Source organism: Anomaloglossus baeobatrachus, chromosome 7 (assembly GCF_048569485.1).
Source record: "Anomaloglossus baeobatrachus isolate aAnoBae1 chromosome 7, aAnoBae1.hap1, whole genome shotgun sequence".
Classification (NCBI taxonomy): Eukaryota; Metazoa; Chordata; class Amphibia; order Anura; family Aromobatidae; genus Anomaloglossus; species Anomaloglossus baeobatrachus.
The window spans coordinates 152,344,052-152,370,695 of NC_134359.1; the positions used below are offsets into that span (position 1 = coordinate 152,344,052).

General features: G+C 44.0%; 1 protein-coding gene across 2 annotated transcripts in view; it reads right to left on the reverse strand.

The window, feature by feature from the left end:
• HIBCH (3-hydroxyisobutyryl-CoA hydrolase) overlaps window positions 1-26,644 on the reverse strand; it is a 787,172-nt gene that overhangs the window by 480,387 nt on the left and 280,141 nt on the right. For both annotated transcript variants that reach the window (XM_075319035.1, XM_075319034.1), the window contains exon 5: window positions 18,057-18,137. In XM_075319035.1, the coding sequence (XP_075175150.1) occupies window positions 18,057-18,137 (81 nt within the window). The remainder of the gene's footprint in view (window positions 1-18,056; window positions 18,138-26,644) is intronic.

Sequence of the window (26,644 nt, forward strand, 5' to 3'; positions counted from 1 at the left end):
GGAGATGCTGTTAAGTGTTTAGTTAAAAGGATTGTGTTATAGATTAGACAAATATAAATCTGTTAACAAGCAGGATGAACAGTTAATATGCAATGCTGCCCATTTAGTTTTTACTAGTGTTACTAAACAGGATAAAAACCATGATAAATTTATAGTTCGTGTTGATGTCATACAATTATTTTTTTGAGCGGAAAAAGCGTTTAAGTGGTTCATTTTATTTTTTATTCTAAAACCTTTTTTTTTAAATTATCTTTTTTTTATTACTTGTATAGGACATGAGGATGCAGTCCTCTAATCAGTCAAATGAGTGTGCCAGTGATTCACTGTAACCTATTACTGGTCAGATACACATTACAGATCTTTCTAAGGATTTTAAAACATTTTCCTTTTATCTATCAAGGTAAGGCAACTCCTTTCTCTTTCCAAATCAGACAAAACCACATAATCTAACTACAAGGAGGAGATAGAACAGAATAGAGTTAAATGGAAAAAAAGAAAGAAGTGTTCGGTCAGGAGCCTTACTTGGACTTTTTAGAAAAATACTGCGCTTAGGTTTCAATAAATCGCTTAAGCCAAGATATCATAACATATACATTTAATGGAGGACTGTGACAGACGTATACATTATTAAATGTTCTCAGTGAGAGGAACAAAATTATAATCTTGTGATACCTTTTAATGGCTAACTAAAATAAAATAAAGTGATGTTACAAAGCAAGCTTTCGAGACATCTCAGGTCCCTTCATCAGTCATGGTATGACAACATATCTGAAGAAACACAAATATATGCACAAACAGAGCACATGGATGGCATAATAAAAGACATTTAAATAAACAAACACTGAGCTGAACTATTTAACCCCTTAGTGACGGAGCTAATTTTCACCTTAATGACCAGGCCAAATTTTGCAATTCTGACCAGTGTCACTTTATCAGGTTATAACTCTGGAACGCTTCAACGGATCCCAGTGATTTTGAGACTGTTTTTTCGTCACATATTGGACTTCATTTTAGTACCAAATTTTGGACAAAATTTTTTGCGTTTGTGAAAAAAAATGAATTTTGGCAAAATTTTGAAATTTTCAACTTTTGAATTTTTTTACCATTAAACCAGAGAGTTCTGTGACACAAAATAGTTAATAAATAACATTTCCCACTTGTCTACTTTACATCAGCACAATTTTGGAAAAAAAAAATATTTTTTGTTAGGAAGTTAGAAGGGTTCAAAGTTCATCAGCAATTTCTCATTTTTACATCAAAATTTACAAAACCATTTTTTTAGGGACCACATCACATCACAGCCTAGGTGACAGAAAATACCCAAAAGTGACACCATTCTAAAAACTGCACCCCTCAAAGTACTCAAAACCACATTCAAGAAGTTTATTAACCCTTTAGGTGCTTCACAGGAACTAAAGCAAAGTGGAATGAAAAAAGCAAAAAATAAAATTTTACCTAAAAATGTTGCTCTACCCCAAATGTAATCGATTTTAGAAGAAATAACACAACAAAATGGACCCCAATACTTGTTACCCTCTTTCTTATGAGTGCGGTGATACCCCACATGTGGTCAGAAACCTCTGTTTGGACAAATGGGAGGGCTCGGAACAGAAGGAGCAATATTTTAATTTTGGAAAGCAAATTTGGCTGAAATAGATTGCGGGCACCATGTTGCATTTACAGGTCCACTAAGGTACCTAAACAGCAGAAACCCATCATAAGTGACACCATTTTGGAACCTAGACCCCTCAAGGCTTCTATCTAGGGGTATAGTGAGCATTTCAGACCCACAGGTACTTCACAGATTTTGATAACGTTACGTTGCCATATTGAAAATTTTCATTTTTTTCTCAAAAATGTTGCTTTAGCATTAATTTTCTCACTTTTTCAAGAGGTAATTCCAAAAATCGGACCCCTACGTTTGTTACCCACTTTCTTATGAGCGCGGTGGTACCCCACATGTGGTAAGAAACCTCTGTTTGGACAAATGGGAGGGCTCGGAAGACAAGGAGCTATATTTGAATTTTGGAAAGCAAATTTGGCTGAAAAAGATTGCGGGCACCATGTTGCATTTGTAGAGCCCCTAAGGTACCTAAACAGCAGAAACCCCCCACAACTGACCCAATTTTGGAAACTAGACCCCTCAAGTAATTTATTTAGATGTTTGGTGAGTACCCTGAACCCCCAGGTGCTTCACAGAATTTTATAACGTTCAGCCATGAAAATAAAAAAATAAAATTTTAACACAAAATTGTTACTTCAACCATGTAGCTTTTTTTCACAAGGGTAACAGGAAAAAAATCAGCATAAAATGTATTGTGCAATTTCTCCTGAGTTCGCCGATACATCATATGTGGTGGAAATCAACTGTCTCGGTGCACGGCAGGGTTCGGAATGAAAGGAGCGCCATTTGACTGCAAAATTGGCAGGAATTATTAGCGAACGCCATGTTGTGTTTGGAGACCCCCTGAGGTGCCTAAACAGTGGAGCTCCCCCACAACTGACCCCATTTTGGAAACTAGACCACTCAAAGAATTTATTTCGATGTTTGGTGAGTACCCTGAACCCCCAGGTGCTTCACAGAATTTTATAACGTTGAGCCATGAAAATAAAAAAATAAAATTTTAACACAAAATTGTTACTTCAACCATGTAGCTTTTTTTTCACAAGGGTAAAAGGAAAAAATCACGTAAAACCACAAAATAATAGAAATTCGAGGTAGGATGACCAGAAAACCACATAAACTAAACCTCAAAATAAATATCTTTATTAATAATATTGATTTAAAATATAGACACCATATGTCTTCCAGACAACAATAAACAAATACAAAGTGAGTGAAGCTTAGTTGAAAAATAGAAAGGCGTGAGAGAATGAGTAATAGATCAGTGATAGGTATCGGGTTTCATAGAACCTAAGCTATATCTCTAAATGACCCTTCCTACCAGCGGAGGGTGTCATAATGTTTAGGACCCCCCCCCGCTCCAGATGGCTGGCCCTCACTATCCCTATTTTCTACTGGCTTGTGTCCACCACCAACATCCAGGTGCAGAGTGTGTTAAAGACAAACTACATGTAATACACAATAGCGTTAAATGTAGGTTTTTTCACTGAATAGATATTCAATCTGAAAATTTGATATTTGTTATAAGGGAGCGACAGGGTCCTCCACGCAGGCTCCTGCAGCTCCTCCCGACGCGTTTCCCCCCCTTCTAACGCAATGAAAGGGGGTTCATCAGGGGTACTAAATAGAAGACACCCGTAAGAAAGACAGACATGTGTCACTAATCAAATTCAGGAATAAACATGCTTCCTTGAACCAATGTGTGCAGCAAAGATGACTTACTTAGAAAATGGTTAAAGCCAGTGACTCAATAAGTCTTCTGACCAGGATAGGTGCGACAGGTATTACTGTATCCTTTTTTCACAAGATCCCCTATTGTTCCATGAGGATAAATGGACTTATAAGAGGGGTTATGTCTTTGGACTTACTACAAAACAAAAAGAGTGAAGAGGAAAACAGTCCCTTAGGGCAACATACAGATTGCACAGAGTCACTATGACAAGGATGGCAATAAACACATAGAAAGAACCTGATTCCTCCTCAATGAACCATGGCCCAACGGATGTGTATTGATCTCCAATTCACGTGAACAGAGAACCTGCGATGTATAATCAAAATATCACCGTTAGAGCCATGATGGAGTAGGGGGCCATCCCCCCCCAAAATATAGAGGCAATTATATCTACCCTTTGCAACAAATGAGTCAAGGTAGGGGTTGTTCCAGCCTAATTCCTGGAGAATTTTCACAACAGGGTTCCTGTATGTAAAATAAAGGAGTCTACATCATACCCCCATTTCGTGTATCAACATGCGTAAATCCTTGAAAACCACATATGGCATAGGATCACTATAATGTGGATGGTAATAAAAGATAAAGAAGATGCAAAAAGAACCTGATTGTTCCTTAGTGAGCAGGGGTCCAACGGATGTATTATATTCTCCAATTTAAATGAAGAGAGAATCTGTAATGTACAATCAAAATATCCCTGTTAGAGCCATGATGGAGCAGAGGGCCATACCCCAAAAGGCAATTATATCTACCCTTTGACACCAATATGTCAGGGTCGGAGTAGTTCCAGCCTGATCCCTGGAGAATTTTCATCACACGGCTCCTAGATGTAAAAAAAAAAAAGGGAGTCTCCATCATACCCCCATTTACATATCAGTCATGCATGAACCCTCAAATCACAAAAGATATACCTGCAAGAGAGAAGATACCATCCGAGGAGCATCTATGTAACAACCTGCTGCAGTCAACAATAAATGATAGGCCACCGATAGAGGGGAAAACAGAATATATGCCTGTAATGAAAAGGACTTCCTTATTAGTCCTAGGTATTAGAAGGTACTGAGGTCCCACCTGTTATAGGTCAGACCTGCAAAAGCAGACTAAATCAGTATCAATGGAGGGCCCCCTTTGAACATACAAAGTATTCACCCCTCCTGGTTTAGGAGGAAGGTACATACCCAAAGAAGTCCTCTAGACCACTCCACCTGCAAAGACCCTGTCCAGGTCCCGAGTGCCGATACACATCTGAAACGCAGGGAGTGGTGCTGGAAATCCAGTATGTTGCCTGTATCCTAGTGATGTCAGTGTCCTGCACATGGATCTACTATGAAGGGGTATTTAAAATCGCCGCGTCCCGGAAGTTAGGGGCGGAGTCATCATCCCTTCCCTGCTCACTTTGAGAGTGACAGGAAAAGGGACCTATGGGAGACACAGGATCTCCTGATATTGTGAACGATCACGCCCACTTCCTGTTTGCGTAATGATTGAAAGGAGAATGATCCTATCAGAGCCAAGAGTGTGACTCTTGGCATACTGGTGACGCCCACCTCTTATTTCCAATCGATTTTAGCAGGGAAGATGCTAATCATCCTATGCAAGAAGGACCTGCCCGGAAGTATGCGTCATATGATTGACGCTGTGGCGAATGACACTGTGTTAACGCCCAGCTCCTATTCTCAGTCAGATTTAGCAGGGAAAATGCTAATCGTTTTATGCAAATAAAGACGTGCCCGAAATCATGCGTCATAGGAATGACGCTGCGTTGAACTAAACTGCTTATTTTGATGGATTGACTAACAAATATGAAGTCACCCCATATGTCTCACATTATAGAATGCCCATTGTAAGGTATACACAATACGACAAGCGGGGATAAACGTCATCCCTGATCAGATTAAGCATTCCACGGTCAATTAGGACCACGGAATGAGGCGGACAATAGTAATGATAGATCAAACGTGCTAAGGAGAGCACAACAATGTTAAGCATTATTTTCCCGTTGGTAACAATTCTTGTCAGATATCCCCCATTTCCTAGCTCCAGTGCTTATAGGGGAGACCCTTGATCTTGCCCTTTGGTAACCTATCGCTCATTGAGGACCCCCCCCCTCTTTTTAGTTTTATGTTATTAATTTTTATTGTGCAATTTCTCCTGAGTTCGCTGATACATCATATGTGGTGGAAATCAACTGTCTGGGTGCACGGCAGGGCGCGGAATGAAAGGAGCGCCATTTGACTGCAAAATTGGCAGGAATCATTAGCGCACGCCATTTTGCGTTTGGAGACCCCCTGAAGTGGCTAAACAGTAGAGCTCCCCCACAACTGACCCCATTCTGGAAACTATACCCCTCAAGGATTTTATCTAGCGGTATAGTGTGCATTTTGAACCCACAGGTACTTCACAGAATTTTATAACAATAGGTTGTCATATTGAAAATTTTCTTCGTTTTCACAAAAGTGATGCTTTAGCACCAAATTTTCCACTTTTACAAGAGGTAACACCAAAAAGTGGACCCCTCAGTTTGTTACCCACTTTTGTACGAGTGCAGCGATACCCAACATGTAGCCAAAAACTTCTGTTTGGGCAAACGGCAGGACTTGGAAGGGAAGGTGAACTTTTCAAATTTTGGATTATTTGATTTGCAGACCCTATGTGTTATCAGAACAACTGAAAACCCACATAAATGGAATTTTTGTACATTTTATCTTGGAGTGAAGGGCAAAATGTGGAGGAAAATACCGCCAATTATATGGCAGACTTGTGCTTGTTCCAGAGATGAAGGAACACCAGGAGGGCTAGAAGGAAACGTTAATTTTTCAGAGACTGGTCGTACAACGTCTGTTTAGCACCATCAATCCCTATATGAGGGACAATTGTGCCAGCCGACGTGGTACACCATAACAGGCTCCTACCTGCCAAGGTCGGAACCGCTATATGCACAAAACAACCAGTCCCCTACAGGGTTATAAAAGTATTGTCCAGTACAGGAGGTTCGACAAGAACCATGCAGTAAAGCCCAAGGTGTAAAATTACAGAACAGCTTCAGATCCTCCAATAAAATGATCATGCCCGTATCACCAAGACATAGTTGTAATAGGAGTCAGACTAAGATGAATGGTGCTAACACTTTGTGAGTGATCAAATCTTGGAATTATTTGTCAGATGATCAGATGTTTCAAGAACATTTGCGGGGTTCACATTCTGGAGTACGCAGACGAGGGCATATAACGAGAATTTGTCTGCATAACACTTCAATATGTGAGTGATCAAGTCCTGAAATTATTTGTGAAATGGGGTAAAATGTGTATTACTGATGAAAATAGTAAATTTTATTTGACAAGTAACACAGGGGCCCACTACATAAAAAATATAAAACGTGAAAGAAAAACCCTACCACACAATTTGGGAATAGTTTATGACATCTAATAATTGTGAGATGTGTGGTAGATTACGAAGCAAGGGGTAACACAAAGTCCTGGCTGGGAAGGGCACATGGGACAGTAGTATCTAGATTAGCTTCTACTGCTCTGTTTGCTGCAGACCCGGCACCATTTTTTAGGACGGTTTTGGGTGGGAGTAGGAGGCATGAGACGCATAAAATGCCGTTCTGTTAGTCTCCGAGCATTCTCTGACTCGAAGGCTGCCTCTGGTGCCGCTGAGTCAAACATGAGGGACTCAATAATTTTTTCCTGGTATTGCAGAAATGTGAGGGCCCCTTGTGATTTTTTATACCAGTACAAAACTGTTGTAGGTAGCAATCTGTATCAGGTAGATTGCTACCTTTTTGTACCAGGCCCTCGTTTTCCGCTTTACCAGATATGGTTGGAGCACCTGGTCAGAAAGGTCCACGCCACCCATAAACCTGTTGTATTGTGTCACACAGAAGGGTTTTTGTTTGTCCCTGGTGGCTCCCCTCTCTCTGATCGACACAGTGGTGTCCTCATGCAGGGTGGTGAGCATGTAGACGTCCTTGCGGTCATTCCACTTTACGGCAAGCAGTTTGTCATTTGCCAGTGCGAATGACGCCCCCTTCTCTAGACGTCTGGACACTAACTGTGCCGGCAAACCAACACGGTTTTTCCTTATTGTCCCACAGGCCCCTGTATTTGCAGCATGGAGGGATTGGTATAGGGAGATACTGGTGTAGTAGTTGTCGGTGTACACGTGGTAACCTTTACCAAGAAATGGCATCATTAGTAGAGTTGAGCGCGGTTCGTGGTTCGTGGTTCTCCAGTTCTAGGCTCGAGTGATTTTTGGGCTGTTCGAGATCGAACTAGAACTCGAGCTTTTTGCTAAAAGCTCGATAGTTCTAGATACGTTCGAGAACGGTTCTAGCAGCAAAAAGCAGGGTTTTTTACAGCTACAGTGAGCAGGAGCCATCGCTGGCAGCCTGCCACAAGCTGGTAACCAAGATAAACATCGGGTATCCAAGCAAAGCGCTTTGGTTAGTAACCCGATGTTTATCTTAGTTACGTGCAGGAAGCCCACACTTTCCCGCTCAGCTCGCTCCACCCCCTCCTGCCCGCGGCATGTACACATACATACACATACACAAACACACACACACACATCCACCACCCCCCCCCGCCCGCCCGCCCGCCCGCTCGCTCGCTCGGCTTACCTGCGGTGATGAAGTCCCGCCATCCCGACCTCAGCGCTGTCACTGTCCTCCATGGCCGCCGCTTGTCACATCACCTATCGCTTCCGACCCGAGACTGACACTGGCGGTGACGTCACGGACCTCTCGCGATACTTGATGTGAAGGCGCCGGTCATTGACCTCAGTGACAGGGGCTGTCAGTGTGCTGGAGATCAGCGCAGGTAATGTACCTCACTGACAGCAGCACTTGTCATCCCCTGCAGTGACCTGGGCTGACCCATTGATGTTAGCTCAGGTCACTGCACTGCTCTCCCAGCCAATGGGGAACATCCTGCTCTTCATTGACTGGGACAGTGTGCATCGTCATGGCAACCCCTTGGATTACACCAGACCTGGATTTGTTTTTCAATCTAATAAATTGGTTAAAGAGGGAATGTTTTGGGGAGTGTTTTTTCAAATAAAAATGTGTTTGTCGTGTATTTTTTTTTATTACTGACTGGGTTGGTGATGTCGGGTATCTGATAGACGCCTGACCTCACCAACCCCAGGGCTTGATGCCAGGTGACATTACACATCTGGTATTAACCCCAAATATTACCCCGTTTGCCACCGCACCAGGGCGCGGGATGAGCTGGGGCGAAGCACCAGGATTGGCGCATCTAATGGATGCGCCACTTCTGGGGCGGCTGCGGCCTGCTATTTTTAGGCTGGGGAGATTCCAATAACCATGGACCTCCCTAGTCTGAGAATATCAGGCCCCAGCTGTCTGCTTTACCTTGGCTGGTGATCCAATTTTGGGGGACCCCTACGTGTTTTTTTTTTAAATTATTTATTTAATTTAAAATAACAGCGTGGGGTGCCCTCAGTTTTGGATTACCAGCCAAGGTGAGGTTGCCAGCTGTGGTCTGCAGGCTGCAGCCGTCTGCTTTACCCTAGCTGGCTACAAAACTAGGGGGAACCCTATGTCATTTTTTTTTCATTTTTTTGGCTAAATACAAAGCTAAGCACCCCTTAGTGCCACATGAAAGGTACCAAAGGGTGTTCCACTTTTTCTCCATTTTTTTCTCCACTTTCTCTCCACTTTTTCTCCACTTTTTCTCCATTTTTTTCTCCACTTATTCTCCACTTTTTCTCCTCTTATTCTCCACTTTTTCTCCACTTTTTCTCCTCTTATTCTCCACTTTTTCTCCACTTTTTCTCCATTTTTTTCTCCACTTTCTCCACTTTTTCTCCACTTTTTTCTCCACTTTTTCTCCTCTTATGCTCCACTTTTTCTCCTCTTAATCTCCACTTTTTCTCCACTTTTTCTCCACTTTTTCTCCACTTTTTTCTCCACTTTTTCTCCTCTTATGCTCCACTTTTTCTCCACTTTTTCTCCACTTTTTCTCCTCTTAATCTCCACTTTTTCTCCTCTTATGCTCCACTTTTTCTCCACTTTTTCTCCACTTTTTCTCCACTTTTTTCTCCACTTTTTCTCCTCTTATGCTCCACTTTTTCTCCACTTTTTCTCCTCTTATGCTCCACTTTTTCTCCACTTTTTCTCCACTTTTTCTCCACTTTTTCTCCTCTTATGCTCCACTTTTTCTCCTCTTATGCTCCACTTTTTCTCCACTTTTTCTCCTCTTATGCTCCACTTTTTCTCCACTTTTTCTCCACTTTTTCTCCACTTTTTCTCCTCTTATGCTCCACTTTTTCTCCATTTTTTTCTCCACTTATTCTCCACTTATTCTCCACTTTTTCTCCTCTTATTCTCCACTTTTTCTCCACTTTTTCTCCACTTTTTCTCCACTTTTTCTCCACTTTTTCTCCACTTTTTCTCCACTTTTTCTCCACTTATTCTCCTCTTATTCTCCACTTTTTCTCCACTTTTTCTCCACTTTTTCTCCACTTTTTCTCCACTTTTTCTCCACTTTTTCTCCACTTTTTTCTCCACTTTTTCTCCTCTTATGCTCCACTTTTTCTCCACTTTTTCTCCACTTTTTCTCCTCTTAATCTCCACTTTTTCTCCTCTTATGCTCCACTTTTTCTCCACTTTTTCTCCACTTTTTCTCCACTTTTTCTCCACGTTTTCTCCACGTTTTCTCCACGTTTTCTCCACGTTTTCTCCACTTTTTCTCCACGTTTTCTCCACTTTTTTCTCCACTTTTTCTCCTCTTATGCTCCACTTTTTCTCCACTTTTTCTCCACTTTTTCTCCTCTTATGCTCCACTTTTTCTCCACTTTTTTCTCCACTTTTTCTCCTCTTAATCTCCACTTTTTCTCCACTTTTTCTCCACTTTTTCTCCACTTTTTTCTCCACTTTTTCTCCTCTTATGCTCCACTTTTTCTCCACTTTTTCTCCTCTTATGCTCCACTTTTTCTCCACTTTTTTCTCCACTTTTTCTCCTCTTAATCTCCACTTTTTCTCCACTTTTTCTCCTCTTATGCTCCACTTTTTCTCCACTTTTTCTCCACTTTTTCTCCACTTTTTCTCCTCTTATGCTCCACTTTTTCTCCACTTTTTCTCCTCTTATGCTCCACTTTTTCTCCACTTTTTCTCCTCTTAATCTCCACTTTTTCTCCTCTTATGCTCCACTTTTTCTCCACTTTTTCTCCACTTTTTCTCCTCTTATGCTCCACTTTTTCTCCACTTTTTCTCCTCTTATGCTCCACTTTTTCTCCACTTTTTCTCCACTTTTTTCTCCACTTTTTCTCCTCTTATGCTCCACTTTTTCTCCACTTTTTCTCCACTTTTTCTCCACTTTTTCTCCACTTTTTCTCCTCTTATGCTCCACTTTTTCTCCACTTTTTCTCCACTTATTCTCCACTTTTTCTCCTCTTATTCTCCACTTTTTCTCCACTTTTTCTCCACTTTTTCTCCTCTTATTCTCCACTTTTTCTCCATTTTTTTCTCCACTTTCTCAACTTTTTCTCCACTTTTTTCTCCACTTTTTCTCCTCTTATGCTCCACTTTTTCCCCTCTTAATCTCCACTTTTTCTCCACTTTTTCTCCACTTTTTCTCCTCTTATGCTCCACTTTTTCTCCACTTTTTCTCCACTTTTTCTCCACTTTTTCTCCTCTTATGCTCCACTTTTTCTCCACTTTTTCTCCACTTTTTCTCCACTTTTTCTCCTCTTATGCTCCACTTTTTCTCCACTTTTTCTCCTCTTAATCTCCACTTTTTCTCCTCTTATGCTCCACTTTTTCTCCACTTTTTATCCACTTTTTCTCCTCTTATGCTCCACTTTTTCTCCACTTTTTCTCCTCTTATGCTCCACTTTTTCTCCACTTTTTCTCCACTTTTTTCTCCACTTTTTCTCCTCTTAATCTCCACTTTTTCTCCACTTTTTCTCCACTTTTTCTCCACTTTTTTCTCTACTTTTTCTCCACTTTTTCTCCTCTTATGTTCCACTTATTCTCCACTTTTTCTCCACTTTTTCTCTACTTTTTCTATGGTCTGTCTACCCATTAGCTCTGCCATGCATAGTGTAGCTCTGCACCTACTGCACATGTTACTTTATGATTGACATCTCTTTCGTACCAGAGCTGTCTAAGTCTACTCTGACCCCATATTTGTCATTACTATATTGTCCTTGTACTGTATTATGACATTTGTATCATGTGTTTCATTTCTTGCTGTGTTGCAATTTTTTTGCTGCATCCCAATTGTACCTCTACATTGTTCGAGTTTATGTTATTGTTCTCTCACTCTTATGTGATACTGATTATTGTCATTTTTCATGATTACATGCAGATAAGTCCAATCTGACGAAGGCTCAGGCCGAAACGTCATTTGTAACTTGTTTTGGACAAAAACATATTTGCTTATGAAAAAAAAATTTTCTTAATACGGACCAATAAAGAGTGATTTTGCATTACTATCCGTTGTGACTTACTGACTTAGTCTGGGAGATATAGAGTGCCGAGGTTACTCACTAATTTTATCTATTATTACCTCTGAGCACCTATATACCAGTGAGCAGAGCTTCCTCTACAGTAGTTCTCCTGATTAGGCATGCCCTTACCTCATGAGCAGGGCATTGCAGCTTTGGTAGCAACCATTACGACATGGACTCTGCTGCTGTGGACCCGGGGAGAGTGAGTGCAGATTCATTGCACCCACACTCCTCACATGAAGGGTCCGCACTCCTAGAAAATGGGGGATACGTTCCCTGAGTGTCTCCCCCCCATATTCTAGACGGTCCAGAGTCGTCGTGGGACCCCTTTATTTTTTTTCTTACAATAAATTGGTGAAAGAGGAAATGTTTTGGGGACTGTTTTTTCAAATAAATTTCTTTTGTCGATTTTTTGTTTTTGTTAGTACTGACAGTTTATGATGTTGGGTATCTAATAGACGCCATGACATCACAAACTGCTGGGCTTGATCTCAGGTGACTTTACAGCTAGTATCAACCCGATTTATTACCCCGTTTGCCACTGCACCAGGGCACGGGATGAGCTGGGGTGAAGCGCCAGGATTGGCGCATCTAGTGGATGCGCCACGTCTGGGGTGCCTGCGGCCTGCTATTTTTAGGCTGTGAAGGCCCAATAACTATGGACCTTCCCACCCTGAGAATACCAGACCACAGCTGTCCGCTTTACCTTGGCTGGTGATCCAATTTGGGGGGTCCCCTACTTTTATTGTGTAATTATTAATATTTATAAAATAATTATAAAAAAGAGCCTGAGGGGACCTCCACATTGGATCCCCAACCACGGTAAAGCTGCCAGCTGTGGTTTTCAGGCTACAGCCGTCTGCTTTACCCTAGCTGGCTATCAAAAATGGGGGGACCCAACGTAATTTTTTTTTTTTAACTATTTTTTAAATAGAAAAAATTAATGGGCTTCCCTGTATTTTGATTGCCAACCAAGGTAACGGCAGGCAGATGGGGGTGGCAACCCATAGCTGTCTGCTTTATCTGCGCTGAGAATCAAAAATACCGCGGAGCGCTACGTCATTTTTTTAAAGATTTATTTTTACAGCACTGTGATGTCCAGCAATCAAAATACAGGGAAGCCCATTTTATTTTTAGTTATTTAAATAAATAATTAAAAAAAATATATGTTAGCTCCCACGGCATTTTTTGTATTGCTAGCTAAGGGTAATCCAAGCAGCTACTGGCTGCTAACCCCCACTGCTTGGTGTTACCTTCACTGGCAATGGAAAATCCAGGGAAGCATTTTTTTTTTTTTTTGCCAAAAAGCTACAAAAAAAGGACGTGAGCTTCGCCATATTTTTGTATGCTAGCCAGGTATAGCAGGCAGGTGCTGGAAGAGTTGGATACAGCGCCAGAAGATGGCGCTTCTATGAAAATGCCATTTTCTGAGGTGGCTGCAGACTGCAATTCGCAGCAGTGGGGCCCAGAAAGCTCAGGCCAACCGGTGGTGCGGATTCCAATCCCAGCTGCCTAGTTGTACCTGGCTGGACACAAAAATGGGGCAAAGCCTACGTCATTTGTTTTCTAATTATTTCATGAAATTCATGAAATAATAAAAAAAGGGCTTCCCTTTATTTTTGGTTCCCAGCCGGGTACAAATAGGCAACTGGGGGTTGGGGGCAGCCGTACCTGCCTGCTGTACCTGGCTAGCATACAAAAATATGGCGAAGCCACATAATTTTTTCAGGGGGCAAAAAACTTCTGCATACAGTCCTGGATGGAGTATGCTGAGCCTTGTAGTTCTGCAGCTGCTGTCTGTCTGTATGGAGAAGAGCAGACAGCAGCTGCAGAACTACAAGGCTCAGCATACTCCATCCAGGACTGTATGCAGAAGTTTTTTGCCCACCAAAAAAATGACGTGGGCTTCGCCATATTTTTGTATGCTAGCCAGGTACAGCTGGCAGCCACGGGCTGCCTCCAACCCCCAGTTGCCTATTTGTACCCGGCTGGGAACCAAAAATATAGGGAAGCCCGTTTTTTTTAATTATTTCACTTATTTCATGAAATAATTAAAAAACAAATGACGTGGGCTTCGCCCTATTTTTGTGTCCAGCCGGGTACAACTAGGCAGCTGGGGATTGGAATCCGCAGCACAGGTTAGCCCGAGGTTTGTGGGCGCCTCTGCTGCGGATTTCAGTCCGCAGCCGTCCCAGAAAATGGCGCTCTCATAGAAGCGCCATCATCTGGCGCTGTATCCAACTCTTCCAACAGCCCTGGAGCCGGGTGGCTTGTTGGGTAATCATGAGTTAATACTGGCTTTGTTTTACCAGCCAGTATTAAGCCAGAGATTCTTAATGTCAGGCACGTTTGACCCGGCCATTAAGAATCTCCAATAAAGGGTTAAAAAAAGACACCACACAGAGAAAAAATACTTTAATAGAAATAAATACACAGACACATTAGAGACTCCATCTTTATTACCCCTGTCAGCCCTCCACGATCCTGCTCTTCTGTCTTCTTTCTTTCTAGTGTAGTAGTAGTGACGATTGTAGTGAGGGGCATCACTTGGGGCTGGGGAACCTCCATCCTAACTACAATGCTCACTACAATCGGGAAGCAGCGTGCAGCCTTCACTCCGTGAGTGATCACTGCTGGCTGCTAGCGGTAACGCTGACAGACGCGTTACCATAGCAACGGTGCTCCCGGAGCCGCGGTTAGCGGTGACGTCACCGCTAACTGCGTTGCTATGGCAACGGTGATCTCCGTTAATGACCGGCTGTGTCAGCCGGTCCCTAACGGAACGGGGAGTCGACCGTGTGCTAGAGCATGTCGCCGGTACACGGCGATACACATATGTGCACCGTGTACCGGAGAGATGCACTCGCAGGTCCTACATGACGTGTCATAGTCATGTGACCAGTCTGTAGCCAATGAGATAATAGCCACGTGACTGGTCACATGGCTATTTTGACGTCACGATAGGTCCTGCTTCTCTGCTGGCAGTGCAGGTCACCGGGAGGATTCAGCGATCATCGGATGGAATAGCGGCAGGAGACAGAGTGCAGAAGGGATCGCGAGGACCGGTAAGTGTTATGGCAATGTTTATTAACTGTTTGTGTACATTTATAATTTATACATTTTTATGTGTTTGTGATTGCCTCCCATTATAGCCTATACGTTCGAGTTCGGTTCGTCGAACGTTCGACGAACCGAACTCGAACGGGACCCCCGTTCGGCGAACCGGCCTCGAGCCGAACCGGGACCGGTTCGCTCATCTCTAATCATTAGCTCCCAGACAATTTTTCCTGGGATGTTAATTGTCTGGGGCAGTTGGGTGGGCTTATTTGGCGGTCCCTACCCTCATAAATGATAAATTTACACGTGTACCCGCTGGTGCTTTCGCACACTTTATATAATTTTATGCCATACTTGGCTCTTTTGGAGGGAATAAACTGAAGGAATGAGAGATGGCCCTTGTAACTCATTAGGGACTCGTCAACCGAAACATTCTCCTCTGGGCTGTAGGAAGTTAGGAAGGACTCTTTCCGGAGGGATATTAGGGGTTTCAATTTATTAAGGTGGTCATAATTGGGGTCAGTTCTTGGGGGGACTTGGGAATTATCACTAAAATGGAGGAATCTCATTAGGGTCTCATATCGGGTTCTGGGCATTACGGCTGCAAATACAGGGGTGGCATGGACAGATTTAGTTGCCCAATAGGAGCGTAAACTGGGTTTTTTCACTATTCCCATGTTGAGGGTAATGCCTAAAAATGTTTTGATTTCCGGGACACTTGTGGGGATCCAGGACCGGGAATGGACAGATGTTGGCTTTTGGGCAATATATTGGCGGGCTTATAAGTTGGTGTGGTGGGTGATGAGCTCAAGCACATGCTGGGTAACAAAAATTTGGAAAAAATCCAGTGGGGCAAAATTGGTGACATTTATTTTGATGCCAGGGTCTCCTATGAAAGGGGGATTTGTGGGGTACAGGACGGGTCGGGGTACCAGGGAGGATGGGGGCTGCAGAACTAGGTCCTGCTCCTGCCGCTTCAGCAACGGCGATTAGCGGGGTGTGGGACCCCGTGGAGGAAGCCGAATCGTCACCGCTATCCGAAAATGCCTCTCTTTCTGAGGCTGATTCGGTCTCTGACCCACAACTGCCGGAGGCAAGCAGTAAGTACGCTTGCTCTGCCGTAAATATTCTGCGGGCCATGTTTTTTTGGGGGGGTTCTTTTTATGTATGCTGCCTAACAAAAAAATAAACCAAAACCTAATCTAACACTAGTATTTTTTTTTTATAACTCTAACCCTAAAAAAGATTTATAATGATTATAAAAAAAAAATATTGATTAGGGGAACGGCGCAGCAAGGGATGACGGAATGACAGAGGGGGGGATGATCACGGGGAGGTGATCAGAAAATTGGGAATTGATTATCAGAAATTTTGTAGATTTATAACTTTTTCTCTCTATATGGCAGCACGTAGTCTCTCTCTCTTCTCTCCCAGATCAACTAGAAGGGAGAGAGGAGAAAGGCAGACCTAAATGCTGCCATATTTATCAAATATTGGCAATTTGAATACTGTGATAGGATCTATCACAGTATTCAAATCAAAACAGCCAATCAGATTTTTTTTTTTTCGTTGCCGGGTGCAGGAGGCAGATTATGCCAAGCACACTGCGCATGCACCCGCCATTTTCCCGGAGAAGGGAGGAAGGGGGGCCGTGGGGGACTGGGGGGGGTTCAACAATTCTTTATTGAGGTACTGTGCGGGGGCACGGGGGATCCCAGATCGGGTGGGAGATACCAGGAATAGCCGATAGGACCCCGGGTAGACCACAGGGAGGGCTCTGGATAACCGGAGGGGGCTCCGGGAGACCAGAGACAGCTCTGGTGTACCGGTGGAGGGCTCAGGGGGAGGAAATTTCCCTCTGATCTGAAATGTTTCATCATTTCAGATCAGAGGGAAATGAATACACCGGCGGCGGCTGCAGTTTTCGGCACGCGTCGGCGCCATCCTGAATGCTCCGGAGGGGGGCTCTGGAGAACCGGAGGGGACTCCGGGGGACCAGAGAGCTCCGGGTGTCCCGGTGGAGGACTCAGGGGTAAGACCTTTCCTTCCGATCTGAAACGTTTGATCATTTCAGATCAAAGGGAAATGAATGCAGAGCCGGCGGCGGCGGCAGTTTTCGGCGCCATCCTGAATGCTCCGGAGGGGGGCTCTGGAGAACCGGAGGGGGCTCCGGGGAACCAGAGAGCTCCGGTGTACTGGTGGAGGGCTCAGGGATAAGACATTTCCCTCCGATCTGAAATGTTTGATCATTTCAGATCGGAGGGAAATGAATGCAGAGCCGGCGGTGGCGGCAGTTTTCGGTGCGCTTCGGCGCCATTTTGGATGTTCTGGAGGGGGTGGGGGTGGTGGGGGTTGATTTCTCCGGTACCGGGGGCTTTGGGGGCACTAGGGGCTTATATTTCTTTCTCATCTGACATGTGTGATCATGTCAGATGAGAAAGAAATCAGTATTATTTGCCATTTTTTTTTTATGTGTATGTCGGTATACGGTGTATACCGGCGATCACATTATCGGGGTCCAAAAAAAATACCCTGATTCATAATCTTGGGGGGTCTCAGCTACCTCCGGTAGCTGAAACCCCCGAGATTTTCCGTCACTGAGGTGCGCTACAAGTTTTTTCCGGCCTGACGTCTCAAAGCGTCGGAACAGAATAAGTACCGTTTTTCCGACGTCTTGAGACGTTTGGCCGTCGCTATGGGGTTAAATGTCTTTTATTATGCCATCCCTCTGCTCTGTTTGTGCATATATTTGTGTTTCTTTAGATATTTTGTCATACAATGCCTGATGAAGGGACCTGAGATGCCTCGAAAGCTTGCTTTGTAACATCACTTTATTTTATTTTAGTTAACCGTTAAAAGGTATCACAAGATTATAATTTTGTTCCTCTCACTGAGAACATTCAATAATTTTTCAACTGGCTAAGACGGTACCAAAACCTTTTCACTTGTAACCAGACGTATACATGGTACAGTGACACAATGTGAAGAGTGTCGTCGGTTGCAGGAGCTGCAGGAGCTGCTGTATTTCACAGTTCCCCTTCATTTTAAGCAGTGCCAGACAGTTAAACTCAACTGATCAGACATTAACGGCATTGCGTGGAAAACGCCTCTCCATAAACATCCATTTTATTATTTTTTTCTAGAAACAGGAATGTGATGTATAGCTCTTACCAATAGCATTGTTAAGAATGTACTCTTCTCTGAAAAAATCTTGGGCGAGCGAGCCTCCAGTCTTTCCAGCCTCTGTAATAGCTTGAAAACAAACAAAAAGAGAAATATCCATAATTAAAGTTCAATCCTATATAATGGAAAATAGATATCATAGTAAGTACAGAAAAATCATTTGAAATGAAGTAAAACAGTACACCCAACCTGAGAAGAAAAGCAGTAAAAGAAAATCGGTAGATTTGTGGAAATACTCTATGCAGGGCTGCCACTAGGAATTTCAGGGCCCCATATTGGCAGAATTTTGGGGACCCCTTAACACTCCGCCCAGGTTCCACCCCAGCTCCACCTCCACCCCTCAAACCTTCCACAGGCTCGCGCCACTCTTGACAAAACTCTACTTCCGCAGTACAGCCTCACCAATCACACATTAACAGTTCCCATCAAACACCATCTGCTTGCTGAAAATATTATATATATAATATAAATATATATTTATTATAGAGGCTATAAGTATACAGTTAAAACCAGAAGTTTACATACACTATCTAAAAAGACACATCTGCCTGTTTTCCTCACTATGTGACATGAAATGAGAATAAACATTTCCTGTTTTAGGTCAATTAGGAACCAAAATTACTTACCGTATTTTTCGCTTTATAAAGGCCCCGTCACACTAAGCAACATCGCTAGCAACATCGCTGCTAACGAACAACTTTGTGACGTTGCTAGCGATGTTGCTGTGTGTGACATCCAGCAACAACCTGGCCCCTGCTGTGAGGTCGTTGGTTGTTGCTGAATGTCCTGGGCAATTTTTTAGTTGTTGCTGTCCCGATGTGAAGAACAGATCGCTGTGTGTGACAGCGACAGAGCAACAACTAAATGTGCAGGCAGCAGGAGCCGGCTTCTGCGGAGGCTGGTAACCAATGTAAACATCGGGTAACCAAGAAGCCCTGTCCTTGGTTACCCGATATTTACCTTTGATACCAGCCTCCGCCGCTCTCACTGTCAGTGCCGGCTCCTGCTCTGTGCACATGTAGCTGCAGGACACATCGGGTTAATTAACCCGATGTGTGCTGTAACTAGGAGAGCAAGGAGCCAGCGCTAAGCATTGTGCGCTGCTCCCTACTCTGTGCACATTTAGCTGCAGCACACATCGGGTAATTAACCCCATGTGTGCTGTAGCTAGGAGAGCAGGGAGCCAGCGCTCAGTGTGCGCTGCTCCCTGCTCTCTGCACGTGTAGCTGCGTGAGCTGGTAACCAAGGTAAATATCGGGTTGGTTACCCGATATTTACCTTAGTTACCAAGCGCAGCATCTTCCACGCGGCGCTGGGGGTTGGTCACTGGTTGCTGGTGAGCTCACCAGCAACTCGTGTAGCCACGCTCCAGCGATCCCTGCCAGGTCAGGTTGCTGGTGGGATCGCTGGAGCGTCGCAGTGTGACATCTCACCAGCAACCTCCTAGCAACTTACCAGCGATCCCTATCGTTGTTGGGATCGCTGGTAAGTTGTTTAGTGTGACTGGACCTTAAGACGCACTTTTGTTCCCTCAAATTTTGGGGGAGGGTAGGGGGTGCGTCTTATAATCCGAATATAGGGGGGGTGTATATATATATATATATATATATATATATACTACAGAGTCCAGGGGAGGTGGGGGCAGCTCTTGAGCGCTGCAGGGGGCTGGTAAAATCTGCAGGAAGGCAGCGTTATATCTCATGCTCCCGCTCATATAATATGCACTGCCGCTGTCCATCACCGAGGTGCTGAAACCGCACTGCGGTGATGGGCTGGGGCAGCGGCGCATCTTATATTTGCCTGCGCCCGCCTTTGATGGCACATGCCCCCCCTGTGTTAGATATCGCCCCCATGCTGCTGCCCATAGTAAAATAAAAAAACTCTTTCCTTACCTCCTCCAGGTGTCTCCTCAGTCTCCTGCTGATGCTGTGATCAGGCACGCCGAGATGATATCACTCTGCTGTGCTGATCACATGACCGGCACTGATAACCAGGAAGTGCAGGAACTCAGCAGCACGGAGGGAGACACGAGGGAGGACAGCACTGGAGAAGGTAAGGAAAGAGTGTATTATTTTACTATGGGCAGCAGCATGGGGGCGATATCTAACACAGGGGGAGGTGTTCCATCCATAGGGGGCCATATCTAACACAGGGGGAGGTGTGCCATTTATAGGGGGCCATATCTAACACAAGGGGAGGTGTGCCATCCATAGGGGGCCATATCTAACACAGAGGGAGGTGTGCCATCCGTAGGGGGCCATATCAAACACAGGGGGACGTGTGCCATCCATAGGGGGCCATATCAAACACAGGGGGATGTGTGCCATCCATAGGGGGCAATGGGCAGCACAGGGGGACGTGTGCCATCCATAGGAGACCTGTGCCAGTTGTAGGAGACATGTGCCAGCTGTAGGGGATATGTGCCAGCAATAGGGGACGTGTTCCAGCACACGGGGACGTGTGCCATAAATAGGGGATGTGTTTCATCAATAGGAGACATGTGCCAGCAATAGGGGACATGTGCCAGCAATAAGGGACGTGTGCCATCAATGGGGGACATGTGGCATCACTGGGGGACGTGTGCCAGCACAAGGGGGCTATATTCAATATAAGGGGGCCATATCCAGATTAAGGGGGCTAATTTTAGGATGGGGGCTATGAGGGACATATACCCTATATGATTTCTTAGATGGACACTGGCATTATAAGACGCACCCCATTTAACATAAAAAAAAAAAATTCTCTTTTCCTTCACCAAATTTGGGGGTGCGTCTTATAATCAGGTGCGTCTTATAAAGCGAAAAATACGGTATATTTGCTAAATACCAGAGTAGTGAGAGAGAAAATGTTTTAAGGCATTTTTATTACTTCCTGCAAAGTCAAAGTTTACATACATTTCATTAGTAATTGGTACCATTGCCATTAAACTGTGTGACTTGGATCAAACATTTTGGATATCCTTACACAAGCTTCTCACAATAGTTGGTAGGAATTTGGACCAATTCCTACTGACAGAACTGGTGTAACTGAGGCATGTTTGTAGGTTGCCTTGCTCGCACGAGCCTTTTCAGCTTTGCCCATAAATTTTCAACAGGATTGAGATCATGGGTTTGTGATGGCCACTCCAAAACATTGACTTTGTTATCCTTAACACTATAAGTCCCAGAGAGGGGTCATTTAACATTTCTAACTTTGGAACTCAGAGACGGGTCGAATGACCTGAAGGATTTTAGCTAACATCCTATAATCACCGTCTTTTGTTCTGTAATTAAGGCCATTACGGTCGCACCACAGGAGGTTGTTGTTTTCCATTGAGTTTAGCCATTTAGTTTCTAGTTAGTTCTATTCAGTTTGGACTAAGGGTCATTTGACCCTCTTTCGGGACTTCAGGGAGGAGCTCGAAATATCTGGGACTTCTAGTGTTAAGACACTTTGTAACCAGTTTGGGAGTATACTTCGGGTCATTGTCCATTTGCAAGACCCATTTCCACCTAAGCTTTAAGTTCCTGACTGATTTCTTGATATGTTGCTTCAGTATTGCCATATAATTTTCTGGCTTCATGATGCCATCTATTTCATGAAGTGCACCAGTTCCTCCTACAGCAAAACAACCCCACAACATGATGCTGCCACCCCCACCCCATATTTTACATTTGGGATGGTGTTCTTAGGCTTCAAAGCTTCTCCCTCTTTCCACCGAATGAAACACTGGCCATTATTGCCAAACCGTTCAATTTAAATTTCGTCAGACCACAGTACATGTCTCTAAAAATTAAGGTCTGTGTTCCTGTGTGCATTTGAAAACATTAATCTGGCTTTTTTTATGTTTCTTTTGAAGTAATGGCTTCTTCCTGGAAGAGAGGCCTTTCAGTCTATGTTGATACAGTACTTATTTCATTGTAGCTAATAACACAATCATACCAGCTTTCGCTAGCATTTTCACAAGGTCTTTTGCTTTTGTTCTTGGGTTGATATGCACATGTCTGACTAAAACACGTTCATCTCTTTTGCACAGAACACATCTCCTTTCTGAGCAGTCTGATGACTGGACATTCCCATCTTGTTTGTACTTGAGAATAATTGTTTGTACAGATGAAAAAAGCACCTTCAGGTATCTGGAAATTGCATCCAAGGATGACTCAGACTAGTGCAAGCCCACAATTCTCTTCCTGAGATCTTGGCTGATTTCTTTTGACTTTCCAATGATGCTACACAAAGAAGCAGTGTGTTTCAGGTGGGCATTAAAATACATCCACAAATGTGTCTCTAATTAACTCAGATGCTGACAATAAACCTATCACAAGCTTCCAAAGACATGACATCATCATATGGGTTGTCCCATATTGTTCAAAGGCATAGTACTCTTAAGGGCACTTTACACGCTGCGATATCGGTACCGATATCGCTAGCGAGCGTACATGTCCCCGTCGGTTGTGTGTCACGGGCAAATCGCTGCCCGTGGCGCACAACATCGTTAACACCCGTCACACTGACTTACCTTCCCTTCACACAGCAGCCGTCCAATAGCAGAGGAGTGGCGGAGATGTGTGGCCGGAACATGCCGCCCACCTCTTCCTTCCTCATTGCCAGTGGATGCAGGTAAGGAGTTGTTCGTCGTTCCTGCGGTGTCACACATAGCGATATGTGCTGCTGCAGGAACGACGAACAACATCGTACCTGCAGCAGCAACGATATTAAGGAAATGAATGACGTGTCAACGAGCAACGATTTTTCACATTTTTGCGCTCGTTGATCGTCGCTCATTGGTGTCACATGCTGCGATGTCGCTAACGGCGCCGGATGTGCGTCACTAACGACGTGACCCCGACGATATATCGTTAGCGATGTTGCAGCGTGTAAAGCACCCTTTAGTGTATGTAAACTTTTGACTTTGCAAAAAGTAATAAAAATGCCTTAAAATACTCTTTCATTATTCTGGCATTTGGCAAATATAAATAATTTGGGGAATCCTAATTCACCTAAAACGAGAAAGGTTTATTCTGCTTTCATGTCACATAGTGAGAAAAAAACATGCATCTGTGTCTTTATTGATAGTGTATATGTCACGCACCCGGGGAGCCTGCACCGCCCGTCACTGACCTCTCCGATCCCCGTGCACTCTTCTCACAGCTGCTGTGCTCATTCTCTTCAGTCGGCGCCACCTGCGCCTCCTGCCCGCCGTTCCCAGCGTCGCGCTGCACTCCCCTTCGGGACCCTGCGCATCTGCATTCTGCCTCCTCTCACGTGTCTCCTGCGCTGGTGTCCGGGTCTCGGGGTTTGCGCATGTGCACTAGGGCATGCGCGCTCACCTTTCCTTAAAGGGCCAGCATCATATAACCAGATATTGCTGCTGACAGGTAATGGGTACTTAAGACTTCCTTTTCCTTTGGGTGGTGCTTGTTCAAAGTATCCCTGTAGCCTTGTCTCTTGTACTAGTTGTTGAGGTCCCTCTGTGCCTCGTGCTCTGATTAACCCTGTCTCTGCCTGCAGATCCTGAGTGCCAGTCTGAGTACGTCCGTCCTTCAGTCTCCTCTAGTTATCTCCCATGACAGTCAGCTGCTGACTCCATCTGATCCCACCCGCCTGCACCTGTCTTCAGCTCTGGTCTTCGTCCTCATCCCACCAGTCTGCACATGTCTTGGGCCAGTTAATGCTTCAACCGTAGACCCGAAAAGGACGCTACCCAGTGCACCCTGCTTACCCCGACTGCCGTGCATTTAGGCTGTCCGGGGTTGCGTCTGACAGTCCCTGTATAGGGGTTAGCTCGTGGTTGCTTCCTCGGGGGAGTCCGGTACACGGTCCTGTGGGTCTCCTCCTGGATTGTCGTTACAGTATGAAAACTTCTGCTTTCAAATGTGCACGTGTGTGTGTGTGCACGTGTGTGTGTATATATATATATATATATATATATATATATATATATATATATATATATATATATATACAGTTAGATACATTGGATTTGAAATGAAACCTCTACAACAGAATTCAAGTGCAGATTGTAACGTTTAATTTGAAGGTTTGAACAAAAATATCTGATAGAAATTGTAGGAATTGTACACATTTCTTTACAAACACTCCATATTTTAGGAGGTCAAAAGTAATTGGACAAATAAACCAAACCCAAACAAAATATTTTTATTTTCAATATTTTGTTGCGAATCCTTTGGAGGCAATCACTGCCTTAAGTCTGGAACCCATGGACATCACCAAACGCTGGGTTTCCTCCTTCTTAATGCTTTGCCAGGCCTTTACAGCCGCAGCCTTCAGGTCTTGCTTGTTTGTGGGTCTTTCCGTCTTAAGTCTGGATTTGAGCAAGTGAAATGCATGCTCAATTGGGTTAAGATCTGGTGATTGACTTGGCCATTGCAGAATGTTCCACTTTTTTGCACTCATGAACTCCTGGGTAGCTTTGGCTGTATGCTTGGGGTCATTGTCCATCTGTACTATGAAGCGCCGTCCGATCAACTTTGCGGCATTTGGCTGAATCTGGGCTGAAAGTATATCCTGGTACACTTCAGAATTCATCCGGCTACTCTTGTCTGCTGTTATGTCATCAATAAACACAAGTGACCCAGTGCCATTGAAAGCCATGCATGCCCATGCCATCACGTTGCCTCCACCATGTTTTACAGAGGATGTGGTGTGCCTTGGATCATGTGCCGTTCCCTTTCTTCTCCAAACTTTTTTCTTCCCATCATTCTGGTACAGGTTGATCTTTGTCTCATCTGCCCATAGAATACTTTTCCAGAACTGAGCTGGCTTCATGAGGTGTTTTTCAGCAAATTTAACTCTGGCCTGTCTATTTTTGGAATTGATGAATGGTTTGCATCTAGATGTGAACCCTTTGTATTTACTTTCATGGAGTCTTCTCTTTACTGTTGACTTAGAGACAGATACACCTACTTCACTGAGAGTGTTCTGGACTTCAGTTGATGTTGTGAACGGGTTCTTCTTTACCAAAGAAAGTATGCGGCGATCATCCACCACTGTTGTCATCCGTGGACGCCCAGGCCTTTTTGAGTTCCCAAGCTCACCAGTCAATTCCTTTTTTCTCAGAATGTACCCGACTGTTGATTTTGCTACTCCAAGCATGTCTGCTATCTCTCTGATGGATTTTTTCTTTTTTTTTCAGCCTCAGGATGTTCTGCTTCACCTCAAATGAGAGTTCCTTAGACCGCATGTTGTCTGGTCACAGCAACAGCTTCCAAATGCAAAACCACACACCTGTAATGAACCCCAGACCTTTTAACTACTTCACTGATTACAGGTTAACGAGGGAGACGCCTTCAGAGTTAATTGCAGCCCTTAGAGTCCCTTGTCCAATTACTTTTGGTCCCTTGAAAAAGAGGAGGCTATGCATTACAGAGCTATGATTCCTAAACCCTTTCTCTGATTTGGATGTGAAAACTCTCATATTGCAGCTGAGAGTGTGCACTTTCAGCCCATATTATATATATAATTGTATCTCTGAACATGTTTTTGTAAACAGCTAAAATAACAAAACTTGTGTCACTGTCCAAATATTTCTGGACCTAACTGTATATATATATATATATATATATATATATATATATATATAATATATATATATATAATATATAAAGCTGAATGTGTGTATGTGTGTGCATGTGTGTGTGTATGTATGTATGTCCGGGATTGGCATCTGCACAGTCGCAGCTACAGCCACAAAATTTTGCACACTCACACTTCTGGACCCCGAGAGCGTCATAGGCTATGTTTTCAGGGGAAATTTTAACCCCGCTCTTTACAGTTATTCACCAAAAAACCTGCCTCCATTAAAGTGAATGGAGCTGGGAGCCACAGTGCAGCCAGAACTTCAGAAGAATGCGCAGCCACGCCCTTCTACGGAATGTTGGCGTGTCACAATGCAGCCAGGTAACGAGACAGACACAGACAGGGAAAGAGGCAGACACAGACAGGGTAAGAAACAGACATAGACAAGGTAAGAGACAGACACAAAGAGAGACACAGACAAAGAAAGAGACAGATAGGGAAAGAGACAGACAGGGAAAGTGACAGACAGGGAAAGTGACAGACAGGGAAAGTGACAGATAGATACAGACAGGGAAAGAGATTGAGACAGATGGAGAAAGAGACAGACAGAGAAAGAGATAGAGAGAGAGACAGAGAGATATATACAGAGGGGGAGAAAGACAGAGAATGGGAGAGAAACAGAGAGACAGTTACTATCCCAGGCAGCGCTGGGTGCTATGTTGTGAGGGGAAATTTAACCCCGCGCGTTCCAATTTACCAATCAATTTTTCCCCTATCTACATAATGGGGAAAAAGTGAAACGAAAAGTGTTGGGGGCAAATTGACAGCTGCCAGATGTGAACAAGGGGGACTTAAAGAATGAGAGCGATGGCACCAAAGAGTATATACCGTACAGTTGCTAAGGTTGGCGCCCCGACATGGGATACTCACCGGACTCGGGGATATGAACACACACACAAAATGCACCACACACTACCACGTACTTGAACACATATACCACCCTCAGCACACATTTCACCACACATACACCAACCTCGCCACATAATCGCCCTAAACAC